The 15,844-nt window shown below is 39.4% G+C and overlaps 1 protein-coding gene across 1 annotated transcript in view; it reads right to left on the bottom strand.

Moving 5' to 3' along the window:
• The window catches only part of LOC150087735 (dolichyldiphosphatase 1-like), a 69,806-nt gene extending 67,053 nt beyond the window's left edge, over nt 1–2,753 (bottom strand). The window contains exon 1 of the mRNA XM_090370090.1: nt 2,621–2,753. Coding sequence (XP_090226216.1) covers nt 2,621–2,729 — 109 coding nt within the window. The 5' untranslated portion in view covers nt 2,730–2,753. The remainder of the gene's footprint in view (nt 1–2,620) is intronic.
• Nucleotides 2,754–15,844: the final 13,091 nt, after the last annotated feature.

The following is a 15,844-nucleotide window of genomic DNA, read 5'->3' as shown; positions in this document are numbered from 1 at the left end:
GGTAATAGTAACCACATTTCATTTCAATAACCCCAGAGTAATGTACAAACTGTGTGGTACTACACTCAAGGTACTGGAAAAAAAAACAAAAAAAAAACTGGGCAATCGTCAGTGCAGACAGGCTGCCAAGACAGTCTGTCAGCTCATGGGGTTTTGTCAATGATATACAGGAATTTTGCTAGCCTGGGATAAGGAGGTGATTATTCCATTGTATAATGCAATGGTCAGGCCACATCTTGAATGCTGCATACAGGTCTGGAATTCCCTCACCAATTTGCCCATCTGCATACAGAGATGGGCAAATTGGTGAGGGGATCAAAAGTGCATTCTTACCAAGAAAGGCTTTAGTTCTGCAAATTGCAGCATCTGGAGATTAGACACCTGCGATTGATCTGACTGAGGCGTTTAAGGCTTTGACTGGCTCGAGCAACTGAATGCTGATAGTATTTTTCTTGCTCAGACTATGCACATGAGGCGGTATAAATTGAAATTGAGCAAGGATGGTTGCAAAATAGATGCACAAAAGGTTGCAATGAGTGGTTGACTGTTGGAACAAACTTCCATCTGTTGTTGTGGAAGTGGATAGCTTAAATAAATTCAAGGAAGAACTAGACAAATTGTTGGAGGGAATGGATAAATGAAATGGGAAGTTTTTTTTTAGTTTTTTTTGGCTGATGCTGTATAAGCTTGCTTTCTTGCATCGTTTGCCACTACTATTTTCATTTCAGTTTGTAAGAGCTTGAGCCAATCAAGGGGACAATGTCTCACTGACTGACGTTGTTGTTGGTATAGAGCTTAATAACACAAGGGCTACTGAGGTCTGTTCCTGTTTATTTACAGGCAACATGTAGTTATAGATGTTAAATTATATGCTCCTGTACAGGTCAACTAACTGACATATTGGAGTTTTAAAACTTGGGAAAAAAAAAAAAAAAAATAGAAAAAAAAAAATTTCATTCATTTAGTTAGTTTTTCTATTTTTAGGAACCCTAAACCTGCAATTTCTTTATAAGGAAATTTTAATTTACTACATTATAATTACTATTGACTTCTGTGTTCCTTGTTAATTAAAATTATTCTACACCAGCATTCTCCCCAGGACCTATCGAATGGATGCACTGCACAGTGAATTTAACTGACCGCCTGGCTAAAATTTAAATGATTCTTGTGGTACTGTATGGTACTACTCACTGATCTCAATCAATATTAATTTGAATATGCTATACGATCGACTTCAAAGTGACAGGAGCATATAATATTAAATTATGCAATAAATTTTTGCTCCTCTGGATTGCTTAAGTCACATTTATAAATAAAAGAAAATTTTATAATACTGCAAAGTGTTACACTCCCCCACCCGGCTACTTCATAATACCACCCGGCAGGCAAAATTTTCTGGGGAGAACACTGTATGCATTTCTCTTCTCTATCATTAGTCTCATCAATTCATTTGACATCTACTTAGGCCCAACCCTAAAAACAAAAAAAGGAACTGCTGATAAATACAAATACCACACTCTAAATTAATTTATTATATTATTTTATTTATTTATTATTTTTTTTTTCTTGCAATGTGCTGTAGTTCTATTTAGCAGCAATTCCACTTCTTGAAGACAAGGTTCAGTGCAACCTTGAAACAGTGCCAAGATGTGTGCACTAAGGCAGAAACACTTCAAAAAATATCTGAAATCATATTTACATGGTAAAACTTTTATTTATTTCAATTATTAAGTATTGAAATAGCTTATTCTATTTTTACTATACTTTTCCATGTACTGTACATTACCTTCCTATCAGTACAAGAGTCAATATGCACGATAAGCAATAGGTAAATACATTTTTTCGCATGTTTTGTATTATTATTATTATTACGACTACTCGAAATATGGAAAATTAAAATATAACGAGCAAGGATAAAGTTACTGGATTTGGTGCATTCAGCTCTATGAATTCGTTGAAACGTTACTAGGTGAATAATAAACGTTCATTTTTTTCGCATTTTAACGTAATTAATATAGACTTTAAGATCTTAATCTTACAAATTATATATATTACTGGTTATTTTCTTTCAATCGAATAAATACGTAAATATTATTGATCAATTTTCGAATTTTGATAAAATGAATAAACTTTTCCAATTGTTTTACCCCAAAAAATAATAAAACAAATTTAAAAAATTAATAAAAATATGTGCCGAGTAGCAGCAGTTTTAATTAGTCAATACGCATTCTGAATGTAGTGAATGTTTGATAAATTAAATACCCAAAACGTGTGGCAATTCATTCAATACCTTTTACAGTTGTGCATATTAAAATGCAACTCGGCAAAATGAAACACTTATCAGCTAAAAGATAAGAGGATGTGTATCATTTCCCGAGATTGTGGAAATGAATTCAGTATATTAATGAATGAAAACAGTAGTACGTGCCCTTTGACATTACACCTAACTAAACAGCACAACGTGAGCTTCTAGTAACAATACTGTTTACTATAGTGTGCTTTTTAATTTTCGTGAGTGTTTTTGTTTTTACATTAAATTTTCATCATCATCCCTGGTGATGTGGTAAATCGCAAATTATTCATCAAAACGATAAGTTTCGAAAATCTATATTAAGCCTACCTGCTGGATATTCCACGTGTGTAATAGCCAAAGATATCCATGCTGGCGAACCTTCGTCTTGGATAAAAGGTCGATGCTCACCCTTCATCATATCAATTGCTTCTGCCATATCGCTAATTTCACATGACCGAACACATCAACTAGATTAACAGTTTCCTCCTCATCTATCCGCGACGATCTTATAAGCGTCACTTTAGTAAATAAAACGTTTAGGCTAAATATTAAAGTTGCTGCCGAAAGGCGGCGTGACAAAATAAAACTATAAATACAAATAATAAGTTTGACATGGAAGGGTTGAATTGAGTTGTATACAACAGTTTTCTCAAATTGTTCACGTCCCACTCAAACATTTCTACTATTTCTCACTCATATGTACAAAATTATACGATTGGATGTCACAAACCGAATATCAGTTTGCTGCATCTCATGTGTATATGAGAGAGGAACAGTAGATACCTTATGTTTATAATTTTGTGTATATGAATGAGAAATAGTAGAGATTTCATCTTATAATTTTGTGTGGCCATAAAATACACAAAATTTACAGACACAATATACTGATATCCCTGTGGCTTTCGTTGCCCAGGCACAAATTCGAAGTCAACCTAACCCATTCGAATGTAAACTTAGTAATCTTATGTCACTTGGTGACATAACGGACGGCCCTCGTGGGTGGTACAGTTGGAATAATGACGTCCTCCCTACACCAAGTGGAAAATACCTGGGTTCAAATCACGTCAATAACGCGAGGGATTTTAAGAGTATTTTTTCACAACGTGGCTGTTAGTCGGTCTCACGCGAAGATAGCAGGACTTTCTCCATAAAAAAGAAAAGAAACACGGATTTTCGTCCAGCAAACAGCAAATCGACCAGAACATACGCTATTTTTCAAACATATTATATACACCGCGATATGGCCTAAGTTGCAGATGCGCCTAAAATGCTACAAAACATCTAGTAAGAATAAACAAAATAATGGAAACACTTCATACAAAAGTAGTCCTCATTAGTACGATGATAGTGTGTGCTCCATTGATTATGGTTTGGTTGTAACTATTCTTTTCAGTATTGCATACGCTAATATTTATCATTATTATTATTATTGTTGCTCTTATATTATTTCTCCCTGATTGTGGGATTCCACTCCTTGACGGGTACTGCTACCTAGTACACAGGGTAGTTGTAATGTCTGGTGTTACTGTTGGTCGAGGAAATCTCTGATTATTCTACATGTGTTCAGGATTGCGACTTTCTGGAGTTCCTTGTAGGTGTTCTCTGGGAGTCATATTACTGCTAGGCTGCTATGTAGAGTCTTTGGTACCAAACCGGTAGTTGAGACGATGATCAGGATGGTTGATAATTCTTGCATATACTACATCTCCTTGATCTCATGTCTCAGGTTCGTGTACTTCCTAATTTTTTCCTCGTGGGTTTTTTGGACATTGCTATTGTTGGGCACCGCTATGTCAATCAGATAGGTAGCCTTTTCCATCTTATCCACAAGGGTTATGTCCGGTCTGTTGTGCGGGATGGCCTTATCCGTTATTATGGCGCGGTCCCAGTACAGCTTGTCGGTACGGGTCTCAAGTACTGCGTGGGGTTCGTACTTATAGTATGGTACACTTTCTTTGGTCAACTGGTATTTCCTCGCTAGCTCCTGGTATATTATCCTGGCTACCTGGTCGTGTCTATGAGTGTACTCAGTCTGAGTATCAGTAACGATCCAACACATCACCTTGCACCTCGCGGTGATGTGTTGGATCGTTTCTGAGGCCAGGTGGCATCGTCGACATGTGTCATCTGACATTCCGGGCTCCTTTGCGATATATTTTCTATAGTTTTTGGTGTTGATTACCTTGTCTTCGATGGCCAGCATGAATCCTTGTCTCTGGGAAGTGCGTCCCGCTCGTGAGTCATGCATTGGAAGCAATATTATCGATGTGATATTGAAGGAGGTCATTGTAGGGTCTGACATGGAGTGTCTTCTGTTCCCATCTTTCTAACTTCGTGTGCCGTCTGGGCGGGAGGGATACCTCGCTTAGGTTGAGTGGGGTATACCACTTATCTCTCTTCCTTATGGCCTGGTGGAGTGGTGCTGTGTTGTTCTCCAAGTAATCCTTCAGATAAACTATCGCTGCTTTCTGTTGCTCTATCAGGTCTATCAGACCCCTTCCTCCCTCTTTCCGAGCTATTGTTAGTCTCTCCACTGCTGACTTCGGGTGGTGTTGGCAGCTGTTAGTCATCATTGTCCTTGTCTTTTGCATGATATCTTCTAGCTCGGTGTTAGTCCAATCTATGACCCAAAAGGTGTATGTTAGTACTGGAGCTGCATAGACGTTTATGCCTTTAACTATGTTCCCTCCATTCAATTTTGCTTTTAGCAGGCTTCTGAGTCTCCAATGATGTTTTTCGGTCAGGCACTTCTTGATTTCCTTGTGCTCTAACTGCTGAGCCTGCATCATCCCTAGGTATTTGTAGGTCTCTCTTTCTGTCATAGCTTCTTTCTCTTTACCAGTCAGCAGCTGGTAGCTTCGGCCAACTAATTTTCCCTGGTGCAGTGTGTGGGTCTTGCATTTGTCTAGACCAAATTCCATCCTGATTTCCTTGCGGAATTGTTCGGTGATCAGGAGTAGTTGCTGGAGTTGCTTCTCGGTTGCCGCTTAGAGCTTGATGTCATCCATGTACATCAAGGGGGTGAGGGTGTACAGGTTTTTTCTTCCTTCTTGAAGATTAAATCCGTACTTGCTACTGTTAAGCATGGTGGATAGCGGGTTAAGTGCTAGACAGAACCACAATGGGCTCAGGGCATCTCCCTGAAAGATTCCTCTCCTGATGGGGATTTGCCTGGTCGTGATGTTTTCGACTTTAATGGTGGTACTGCATTTCGCCATCGTTTCTCCTAGGAAGTTTGTCGTTATCGGATTGACTTTGTAAATGTTCAGCGCCTCTATTAGCCAGCTGTGAGGCACGGAGCCGAAGGCCTTGCAGTAATCGATATAGGCTGTGTACATGTTGCGGCGTTTCTTGTAGGCTTGCTCCATAACCGCGGCATCTATGGTTAATTGTTCCTTGCATCCTTTGCTCAGCCGCTTGCATCATTTCTGCTGTTCGGCCATTATATTCTGGTTCTCCTAGTGGTCCGATATCTTCCTGGTTATTTTGCCGGTTTCTTGTATCTTTGTCTTTAGGCTTCAGATATGTGATTCCTTGAGTGGGAAACTTCGGGATTGTCTCTGGATGCCTTATCATTCGGGTGAACTGCTCTACCAGGTGCTTGTCTGTGCAAGTGAGCTTCTTGTACCAGTAGTTGTGGACGTTATCTATTCCTGGAGTTGGCCAGTTGTGAAAGTTCTTAATCGTCTGTTTTACTTCTTCTACTTACCGAATCTCCCACCCTCTCAGTACTTGTACGTCCTTGGTTTTCTTGCGTTCTAGTTCTATCCAGGGGGCTCGGCTGTTATGTCTTACTTCCCTGCTCCATATGTTTCCCCAGAATTCCTCAATAGTCTTATGCTCGGGTGGTCCGTTCCCTTTTTTCCTGACTTCATCCGATATTGTATTGGATGAGCTACTGGTTCAGGAGTGGGCAGGATAGGAACTAGTAGCATATTTTTTTTTTTTTTTTTTTTATGAGAACCCCAACCACGAGAGGTATTATAACCTATAGTACTTAGTACCGTGCTTGGGTTGGAGGTTGAGAAGACGAAAGAAGATATTTGTTGATATTGGACTTGAACTTCTGTAGATTGTAATTTTCAGGAAATACGTATGAAGGAAGGTTGTTCCAGAAAACGGCAGTTGCATGAATAAATGAGGAAGATGAAAAGTTGGTTCTGTGGGTTTGAAGTTGGACAGTAAATGGATGTTGGCTTGTGGCGGCACGTGTTCGGACTGTTTTGAAAGAGAGAGCGGGAATTATAGAAGCCAATTCAGAAGAACAGTGCCCATGGAAGTATCTGTAGAAGAGGCATGCAGCAGAAACAGTGCGTCTATGAGAAAGGGAGTGGAGAGACTCTGTTAGAGATGAATCATTAATTAACCTAACTGCCCTCTTCTGAATGGAATCAAGAAGCCTGAGAGAGGTTTTGGGGGCACCACCCCAGATGTGGGAACAATATTCCATGGCAGGGCGGATTTGCGATTTATACAGAGTGAGCAGCTGTTTGGTAGAAAAGTAACGCCGAGAGCGAAAGAGAAAACCAAGTTTTTTAGATGCAGAGGAAGCAATATTTGTAATATGCTTGTGCCAAGAGAGATTAGAAGTCAGGGTAATCCCCAAAAGAGATAAATCGTTTTGCCTAGAAATCGGAGTGTCACTAAAGATAAGCATAGGAGCAGAAGAATCCTTTTTGCGAGATATAAGACAAGATTGAGTTTTAGAAGGGTTGAAATCAACTAAGTTGTCTTTGCCCCACTGGAGAATTACCTGAAGATCGGCATTTAAGGAATTGGCAGCAGATTTTCGAGAACTTGATGCTGATTGAGCTGGACAAGGTTTCTCAAAATGGAAAGTTGAATGCAATGTGCTATCATCGGCAAAACTATGGATAGGATTTCCAGTCAATGGAAGAAGGTCATTGATATACAAGAGGAAAAGAGTGGGGGAAAGAACTGAACCTTGGGGGACATCGGCATTAGTGGAGAAGTTAGAAGACAGAGAGCCATCTACCATCACCCTCAGTGAGCGATCAGTGAGAAAACTGGATACCCAATTACTAAAAACAGTAGGAAAACCATAAGATGGAAGCTTGTTTAGAAGACCTTTATGCCAAACACGATCAAAAGCCTTTGAGATGTCAAGAGCAACTACTTGTGTTTCACCGAACCTTTCCATTGAATTAGTTCATAACTGGGTAACATAAGCCAGAATATCACCAGTGGATCGACACTGACGGAATCCATACTGGCGATCGTTGATCAGACGGAAGGTTTCTAGGTAGTTTAAGAGTTGGCGGTTAATTGATTTCTCCATTACTTTAGAAAGAGTAGAAGTAATTGCAATGGGACGATAATTGGATGGGAGGGATTTGTCACCCTTTTCAGGAACTGGCTGGATATGAGCAAATTTCCAAGCAGAAGGAAAAACACCTTTGGAATAAGAAAGTGAAAAAAGGCGGCAAAGAATAGGAGTAAGTTCAGGAGCACAGGTTTTGAGAACAAGTGGAGAAATACCATCAGGACCTGGAGCTTTCTTAGCATCAAGATTCATCAAAATCCTTCTGATATCCTTTTGACGGAAGACCACAGGAGGCATTGAATGGAGCGTGTTAGGAATGGTGGGAGGTGTTTTACCAAGATCATTAATACATGAGCTCGAAGAAAAATGGGATGCTAGCAGGTCAGCTTTATCCTTGGCTGAAGTGACAACAGAACCATCTGGTTTGGACAGAGGTGGAAGCAGAGATGGGCAAAAGTTGCGGCCAATAGCTTTGGCAAGAGACCAGAATGCTCGGCTACCATTAGGGCAAGAAGCAAGTTTTCTACTCTTAGCCTGTTCAAACTCAAGTTTGGACCGATTAATAACTGCTTTGCAATTGTTGCGAGCTTTGGTGTAGGCAGAAAATGAAACTGAAGAATTAGAAACAAAGTTTTGAAACAGTAATCAGACCAAGGAAAAGAAGAAAAGAAGTCTCGCAGGTCATCCCATTTTGCATTCTTGTAATGCCAAACAATACGAGGTTGGGAATAGCCATGAGATAAAGGTTCCATTGGAGAAGAGACAATCACCAAGTTGTGATCTGAAGTGCCTAAAGGACCTCTCACTTCAACCTTGTACTTAGAAGGGTTGTTTGTGAGAAAAAGATCAAGCGTATTGGCTGTATGATTAGGATTGTCCGGTATTCTTTTAGGTAAATGAACAATCTGTGCTAGGTCATTAGTAATTGCAAAAGCCTCAGCATCTCGACCTGCTGGGTCGGTGTGACTAGAAAACGGAAGCCAGCTGGAGTTGTGAACGTTAAAATCACCAAGGAAAATTACCTCACTGTTAGGAAAGTAGGACTGGAGAAAGTCAAGTTGCAAAGAGAGGAAGTCAAAGAGCTCCAAGTGATTAGTGGAGTTGGGAGAACGGTAGAGACAACAGATGAATTTTACACAATGAGGTAGAGAGATTTTAAGCCAGAGAAGATCAAAGAGAGGAGATTCCAAATTGCCAAGTCTCTGACAGGGAATATCAGAACGGACATATGCACAAGTACCACCTTTGAGGCGAAAGGAATCATACAGCAAATAATTTTGACATCTGAGATGAGCAGTAGTTGAATCAACTGATAACTGAGATTCAGTCAGAAAAAGTACATGGGGTTTGGAAGACTGCAAGTAGAAATGGACATCGTTGAGTTTAGAATTGAGAACACGTATATTTGTGAAATGAATTAGGAAGTCCTTGGGAGGTTTAGATCTTTTCGCAGATAAGCTTGCTCTATTATTTTGACAATTCATGGTGTATTCAATAGTAAGAAAAAGTGGGTGGGACATGCTGTATGAAGTAATGAAATTTTTGGATATGGCGTACATGTGGTAAGAATATACCCAGATCCTTGACATAACGTGGCCTCGACAATGCTCCCCGCATACACACTACTCGGACTCCCTCCAGTCACTATCTGGCAGAGTAGAGGTAGCAAGATTATACACTAGCTGATCCGGAAGCTTCCTAGAGAGTTACCAATAGGTTCAGTCCGGTGTACTAACTAGCGGCCGGCCTGCGAACACCGTTTTAGAGCTGTACCCTCGAAATGTAAGGAATATTGGATCTCGCCACGACATTCATCATAACCTCAAAAATCATCAATCATACTGCATGATGGAAGAGATAGGGAAGGGCTGGCCGGAACTTAGCTCTAGAGACTAAACATGGGTTCCACCACTTCAAGCCTCCAATAAGCAAAGTGGTGGTATTTCAGCGGTTGATGAGAGTCATCTGTTGATGATTTGTTAATAATGGTGGTGGGAAAGTCTAGAAAAGAATTGGAGAAGAGAATTAAGAGTGCTATCGGACAAGTGGAGAAATGGGGCGAGGTCCATAAAATGGAGATATCAATGAAAAAAAATCACATGGTTCTGCTCAAAGGTAAGCTCAGTGAAAGAAGAAGGGCAACTGCAAAAATATTTGGTACGACGATAGCATATGGCCCCCCTTGGTCAAATACCTAGGAGTTTATGCGGATGAAAGGATGCCCTTTTTGCCTTAGGTGCAGAAATTAAGAGATAAAGTGAGGATAATTTATTTAAAAATTAGGAAAGTCACAAGGGCAAAATGGGGAGTGAAAGGCATGTCCTTAGGCCTCCTCTATAAATGTATATTTCTACCAATTGTGACATATGCATGTGGGGCTTCGGGTCATAGAGTGACTAATAGCCACGTTAAAAGAAGTTTTATTTCAGCACAGAGATTCGCCCTTCTGGTGGTGACGCGGAACCGTTTCAAATGATGAACCTGCAGAACCGTTTCAAATGATGCTCTGCAAGTTATTGTAGGAAAGGAACCAGTGGATCTAATTATATTTAAAAGGACAATGGAATATGCGATTAAGAATAATAAGAGAATAGAGCTTATAGGAATAAAATCTTGTAGAGAAGAAGGAAGAGAGTATGGAGAGTATTTCACGCTAACTTGAAAGTAGAAAAGAAAAGGTTGCAGCAAGATATAGATTGTATATGGCAGGAAAGATGGAACGGTTCTGCTAAGTGGTGTGTTATCTTTGCCTTTCTGCCTGGGATGAAAACTATGAAAAAGATTTAATCTTGGTCTGGTCTAGGAATTCCAAACAATGTTAATAACTGGACATGGGTTAAAGAAAAGACTGGTAGAGCTTGGTGTAGAAGAAAATCCAATGTGTATTTGTGGGATGGTAGAGGATACAGAGCATATCTTACGGCAGTGTGTAAGATATGATATACCAAGGAATATGTTAATTAGGCAGATTGGCTCCGACTCATACACCTGGAGTGACTTGTTTAAGAATAGAGAATGGAATGAAGTTTTTGCTGAGTTCGCTAAAGAAGTAAACAGGATTAGACAAGTAAAAGTTTATATATATGTAAATAGTGTTTTTATGGAGTTGAGATTTAATTGGAATTGGAATTTATTGATCTTATAGTTTATAGTTGTATAAAAAGGAAATGTTGGAAAAAAAAAGTATAAAATATAAAATACAAAAATATATTGATGAATTTTATTGTTTAGAGTTTTATATTGATTTTAGAGTTTATAGTTGTATAAAAGAAAATATTGTAAAAAGTATAAAATACAAAAATATATTGATGAATTTTAAATGTTTAGAGTTTTAATTTGGCTGGAACAAGAATCACAATTTATAGAAGTTTGCCTTTGAAGTTTAAAGTTTAATTGAGCTCTAGAGTCGATATCCGCCTCTTCAGGGCAGGGGCGGTAACATATCCTCAATGTTTGATTTATCATTCGGAGGATATGATTAAGGATCAAAAGATTAAAATTGATAGGATAGAGGAATAAAGCGCGGATGAGCTTATTGCTCAGAAAGTGCAGATACAAGTAGGTGTTAGGACAATGATGATGTCTTCTCCGAGACTCCTGTAGAAGCCTCAAAGAAAGAGAGCTCCTCTGGGAGCTCTCTTTGTATCGGCGTAGTCTCTTGCTGAGTGCAAGGAGGTTCTGCTTCAATGTGTCCAAGTACTCTCCTATTCTCTGATTTTTTTGTCTCATGTTTGCTGTGGACACTGTCAACCCGGGACTTGAAATTGTTAGCTCATGGACACTAACATGGACATTTTAAATGCATGCCATGGAACACTAACCAGAAATTGACGAACCATTTGGACGAACTGACAAAATAATGATGCTTTCAATGAGACACAGGGATCAACACCTAACTGTGACTTTGTCCTATTAGAGGCAACTAAACTAGACTCGGCCTCTCCAGATAATGGCCATTGATAAGGCAAGGAAGAGTCAAGGAAAACAAAAGAAAAACCCAGAGGAGGAAAAATAACATCAAAGCTTAAGAAACACCCAAGGAAGCAAAATAACACCAAATGCCAGCCTCCTGGAAGCACTTCTTGTCTGGGTTAATGGATCCATTACCTGACAGTGACTGTTGACATTGGCGACCTGAACAGGGCACTCTTGCCCAGTTCACTTTTAATCCCCATCCCTTGGGCAGGGGGGGACGGTTTTCCGTCTCCCCTCTTTTCTCCTGGTGGAGAAAAAGTGTGCTTTTTTCATTAAGAGAATTAAATTGTCCCAATTTGTTATACCAAATTATTAAAAGTTATTTAATGGATAGACAGATTATTATAAGATCCCAACATTTAACTTTTAATAGAATTATTGATCGCGGTTGTCCACAAGGATCTGTGTTGGGTCCTATTTTATGGAATCTGGTCTTAAACCAGTGGTTAAGTAGAACAGTCCCTAATTGTTATAAGGTGGCTTATGCTGATGATTTGGTTTTGGGCGTGACAGGAAGATCTAGAGCAGTATTAGAAAGTAGAATGGAGGTTATTGTTCAGGATTTGACTGATTGGGTTACATTAAATAAACTAAAAATTTCATCTTCTAAAACTGTCATGATGTTATTAAAAGGAAAATTAGACTACAACAGACCACCTCGATTATTAGTAAACAGTAAACAAATTCCTCTTGTTTCCCAGGTAAAATATTTAGGGGTTATCTTGGATGACAAGTTATTATTTTCCCAACATTTGAATTATTTAAGTAGGAAAATAAAAAATTACACTGCTTCTATAGTTAGGGTTACCAGAAAAGATTGGGGATTAGGTAAACGCATTTTGTATCTATATTATAAAGCTATTTCTATTCCGATTGTGTCGTATGCTGCATCAATTTGGTATGTTTGTACTGTCAATGTAAAATTTAAACAAAAACTATTATCAATACAAAGAATAATGTTGTTAACTATTTTGCGTGTTTGTAAGACTGTTTCGACTAATGCTCTACAGGTGATTGCGGGGGTATTGCCTTTGGATTTAACAGTCGTGCATCGCTGGTTTTATCCAAGTATGGAATGCTCATATTTGATTACGGGGCATGGTTACTTAAAAAGTAAGTTGCATCAGTTTAGTTTAGTGGAAGATCCTTACTGTGTTTGTGGAAGGTTGGAAACATGGGATCATATCTTATATGAATGCAATTTGTATGATGAATTTAGATTAGACTTATTTAATTTGGTACCTAATTTTATTAGGGGTTCTGAATTAATTTGGCTGTCTAATGAAAGGAATTTTGTAGAATTTCAACGGTTTTGCAGGTTGACATTTAATAAAAGGAGGAGTATATATGTTGTTACTAATACTGACTAAAGACCTGTTTTTTTTTTGTTTTTTTTCCCCTCCTCTGGATGGATAGGTAGTCTGTCTTGGAGGCGGGGAGAAATTTTTTTTTTTTTTTTTTTGGCTGGCCTTGTGGAATGACCATGAGGCGGGATTGTTACACTCACTAGTAAGATGTATTCTCCTAGTTAGTGCTTTTTTTTTTTTTTTTTTTGCTGGCTCTTGGGTGTGGGCACCCCAGGAGCAGAACTGCTGGCACCCACCGGTCTTGCACCCTTACTGGTGGGTGCGGGATTTAAGTGCAATATGCACAGCCAGAGTTAATAGATCCAGGCATAGCTCCTCGTGCCAGGCACCAGGTTGTAATTGCCCAATGGACTATCACCTGGTGGCAGAGTAGCCTGTTTAACTTATAACACATTACACACACGTGTACACACACTTACACTAACAGGCCATTATGAGAATGATATTATATGATAAATTGGTGGAGATGGATGTATGTCCGGGTGCCACCCTTCGACAGTTAAATACATACATACATACATTTTCTCCTGGTGGCTGTTTTAAATTCCCCTAGAACTGTATCAAACAACGCATTACAAGTCTTAGCAGGAACTATTCCCCTGGATCTGTATATCGTATTCAAGGGGATGACAGGTCGGCTTAGGAAAGGTTTGGCTTCGGAACTAATGGGAATAACATCTGATCCAGTGAACGAGGTCAAACAAGAAAAGAAAAGATTGTGGGAATATTTGACATCTGTGTGGCAGGATCGGTGGAATGCCAGCGAACATGGATCAGTTACGAGGCAATTTATAACCAAAGTGGATTTTACTGCCGCCAAGGAAATAAATCCTTGGTTTGCTCCTTCGATGAATACAACGTACTTATTAAAGGGACGTGGATCCCTTAGAGCCAAGTTACACGAACGTGGACTTGTTACCTGAAGATACTGCCCACAGTATCTTCAGGCACGTTTAGTGTTGTTTAGCAGTCTATCGGATCTGACAGAAGATAACGCAAGTCCCTTGGTAGAAAGCTGTAGGAATTTTAATGCTTTACAGACATTTTCAGTGACTGATTTTAAAAGAAGACTAGAAATAAGATCCCTTCACTCTCGAGGAAATTAGAAGTAGGATGTACAGATTAATTATTAAAGTCCTGGTGGTCTTCTCCGTTCTGTGCCACATGTCTTAAAACTCTTCTTCAGGTGGTTCTCTTCTAGTTGCTGAAGACTTCTAATTATTCTTTTTCCCGAGAGTCCTAACTTGTGTATGATTTGGAATTCCAATGACAGTCCATAGGTAAGAAAATGTAGTTCATATCTATATGGTCACAGATCTAGATGTCACTTAATACCACACAAAGTATAATTCCAAAAGTTTCAGAAGAAGTTATGCTTGCAAACTATGTTTCCATCTAGTTCCTTAGTTTTTAATTTCAGCTATCACGCCCCAGAATCAATCAACATTCTTATGAGAATCCTGTTAACACCCGAGGGTCCCTGTATATCCTCCCATTAGAGTTCTATCGACGCATCCGATCTGAGACTTCCAGCCAGCTGAGATCCGGGAAAGACTACTGGAACTGACTTCTTTCTTGAATGAAATCAAACTGGACAGTTCAACTTGTGACTTCATTTGAAAATAAGAAAATGTACTGAGAATAAATGAACTGTGGTGATAAAGACTAAGACTAGAAAATCATGTATATATGTTAATATAATTGTTACAATTGTTTTGCTAGAACATCATGTATATAACTACTAGTTTTTTTTTTTTTTTTTTTGCTGGCTCTCCGGTAAGGGCAACCTGGGAGCGGGACTGCAGGCACTCGCCAGTATTGCACTCCCTCTGGCGGGTGTGAGATTTTCGGTGGTAATAACACCGGCACAGGAGGACTGTTGACTCAGGCCCGGTGCTAGGGATGGGCACCAGGCAGCAGCTGCCCATACGTTGGCTGCACCCTGGTGGCATAATAGCCTGCCACAAAAAAAACAACACACATGCAAATACGCACAGTACCTTGATTACCATTATATAGAATGGATATATATATATATATATATATATATGATAATGTCTATAAAACTGTATATAATCTTGTATATAAATTGTTTATATCATGAGAATGTACATAAAATTGTGTGTGTAAATAAATGGAATGGAAAATGGAAATTTTATCCGGGTGGGGCTTGTCTCCACTGAACAATTTGGGAGTTGTCTTCACTATCATCCCCATGTTTCTAATCCCCCCTCCTTCAGACTCTACTCCTACTCTAACTTGTCTCGCATTTTTTTTATTATTATTTTTTATTATTTTTATTATTTTTTTTTTAGGCCCTTGTCGCTGAAATCTTTGGAAATTAGGTGGCAGGGCCTGCCAGAGTACTTAAGCGATCCCTCTACTGCCTGACCTGCCTCCTCGGGACTAAGTGTGGCCAACGGAGGGTCCCACTAGGGAAGCCCAACGGCTAAATGGTCAGAAGAACAACATAACATGACACTACACCACGCTAACACATACATTTCACTTTTCAAGCCTCTGGCCTTTGTAGAGTTCTGTGCTACACAAACAGAGTACACAACGCGGAGATGGGGGAAACCCCTGAGGCTGTTAGACATCGAACACTTTACACTTTATGGACGCTGTCTGTCTTGAGGATGCTCTTCACTTTTCCATTTAATTTCTTAGTCCTATTGTCCCATTGATACTGGGTCAATTCGCCTATCTTGACTCTTAATTCTTCTATCTTTTGCTGAAGTCTTCTTTCCCAACCCGGCGGTTCCTCCTGTTTTCGGTTTTTCTGATGCTGGTCTCTCGTTTCTCTTCCATTAATCCTCGTGGCTGCTACCGCAGCACAATAGACGACTATGTGGATGGACTCCAGTGTTGCACCATTGCTCTCAAGGTAATGTGGTATTATGTACCAAGTGAGGTGGTTGGTGA

The sequence above is a fragment of the Mastigoproctus giganteus genome, chromosome 3, assembly GCF_048544385.1.
Source record: "Mastigoproctus giganteus isolate SK-2022 chromosome 3, ASM4854438v1, whole genome shotgun sequence".
NCBI lineage: Eukaryota > Metazoa > Arthropoda > Arachnida > Uropygi > Thelyphonidae > Mastigoproctus > Mastigoproctus giganteus.
Note: the sequence above shows the minus strand (reverse complement) of the source record. Positions and strands in the feature narration are given on the sequence as shown.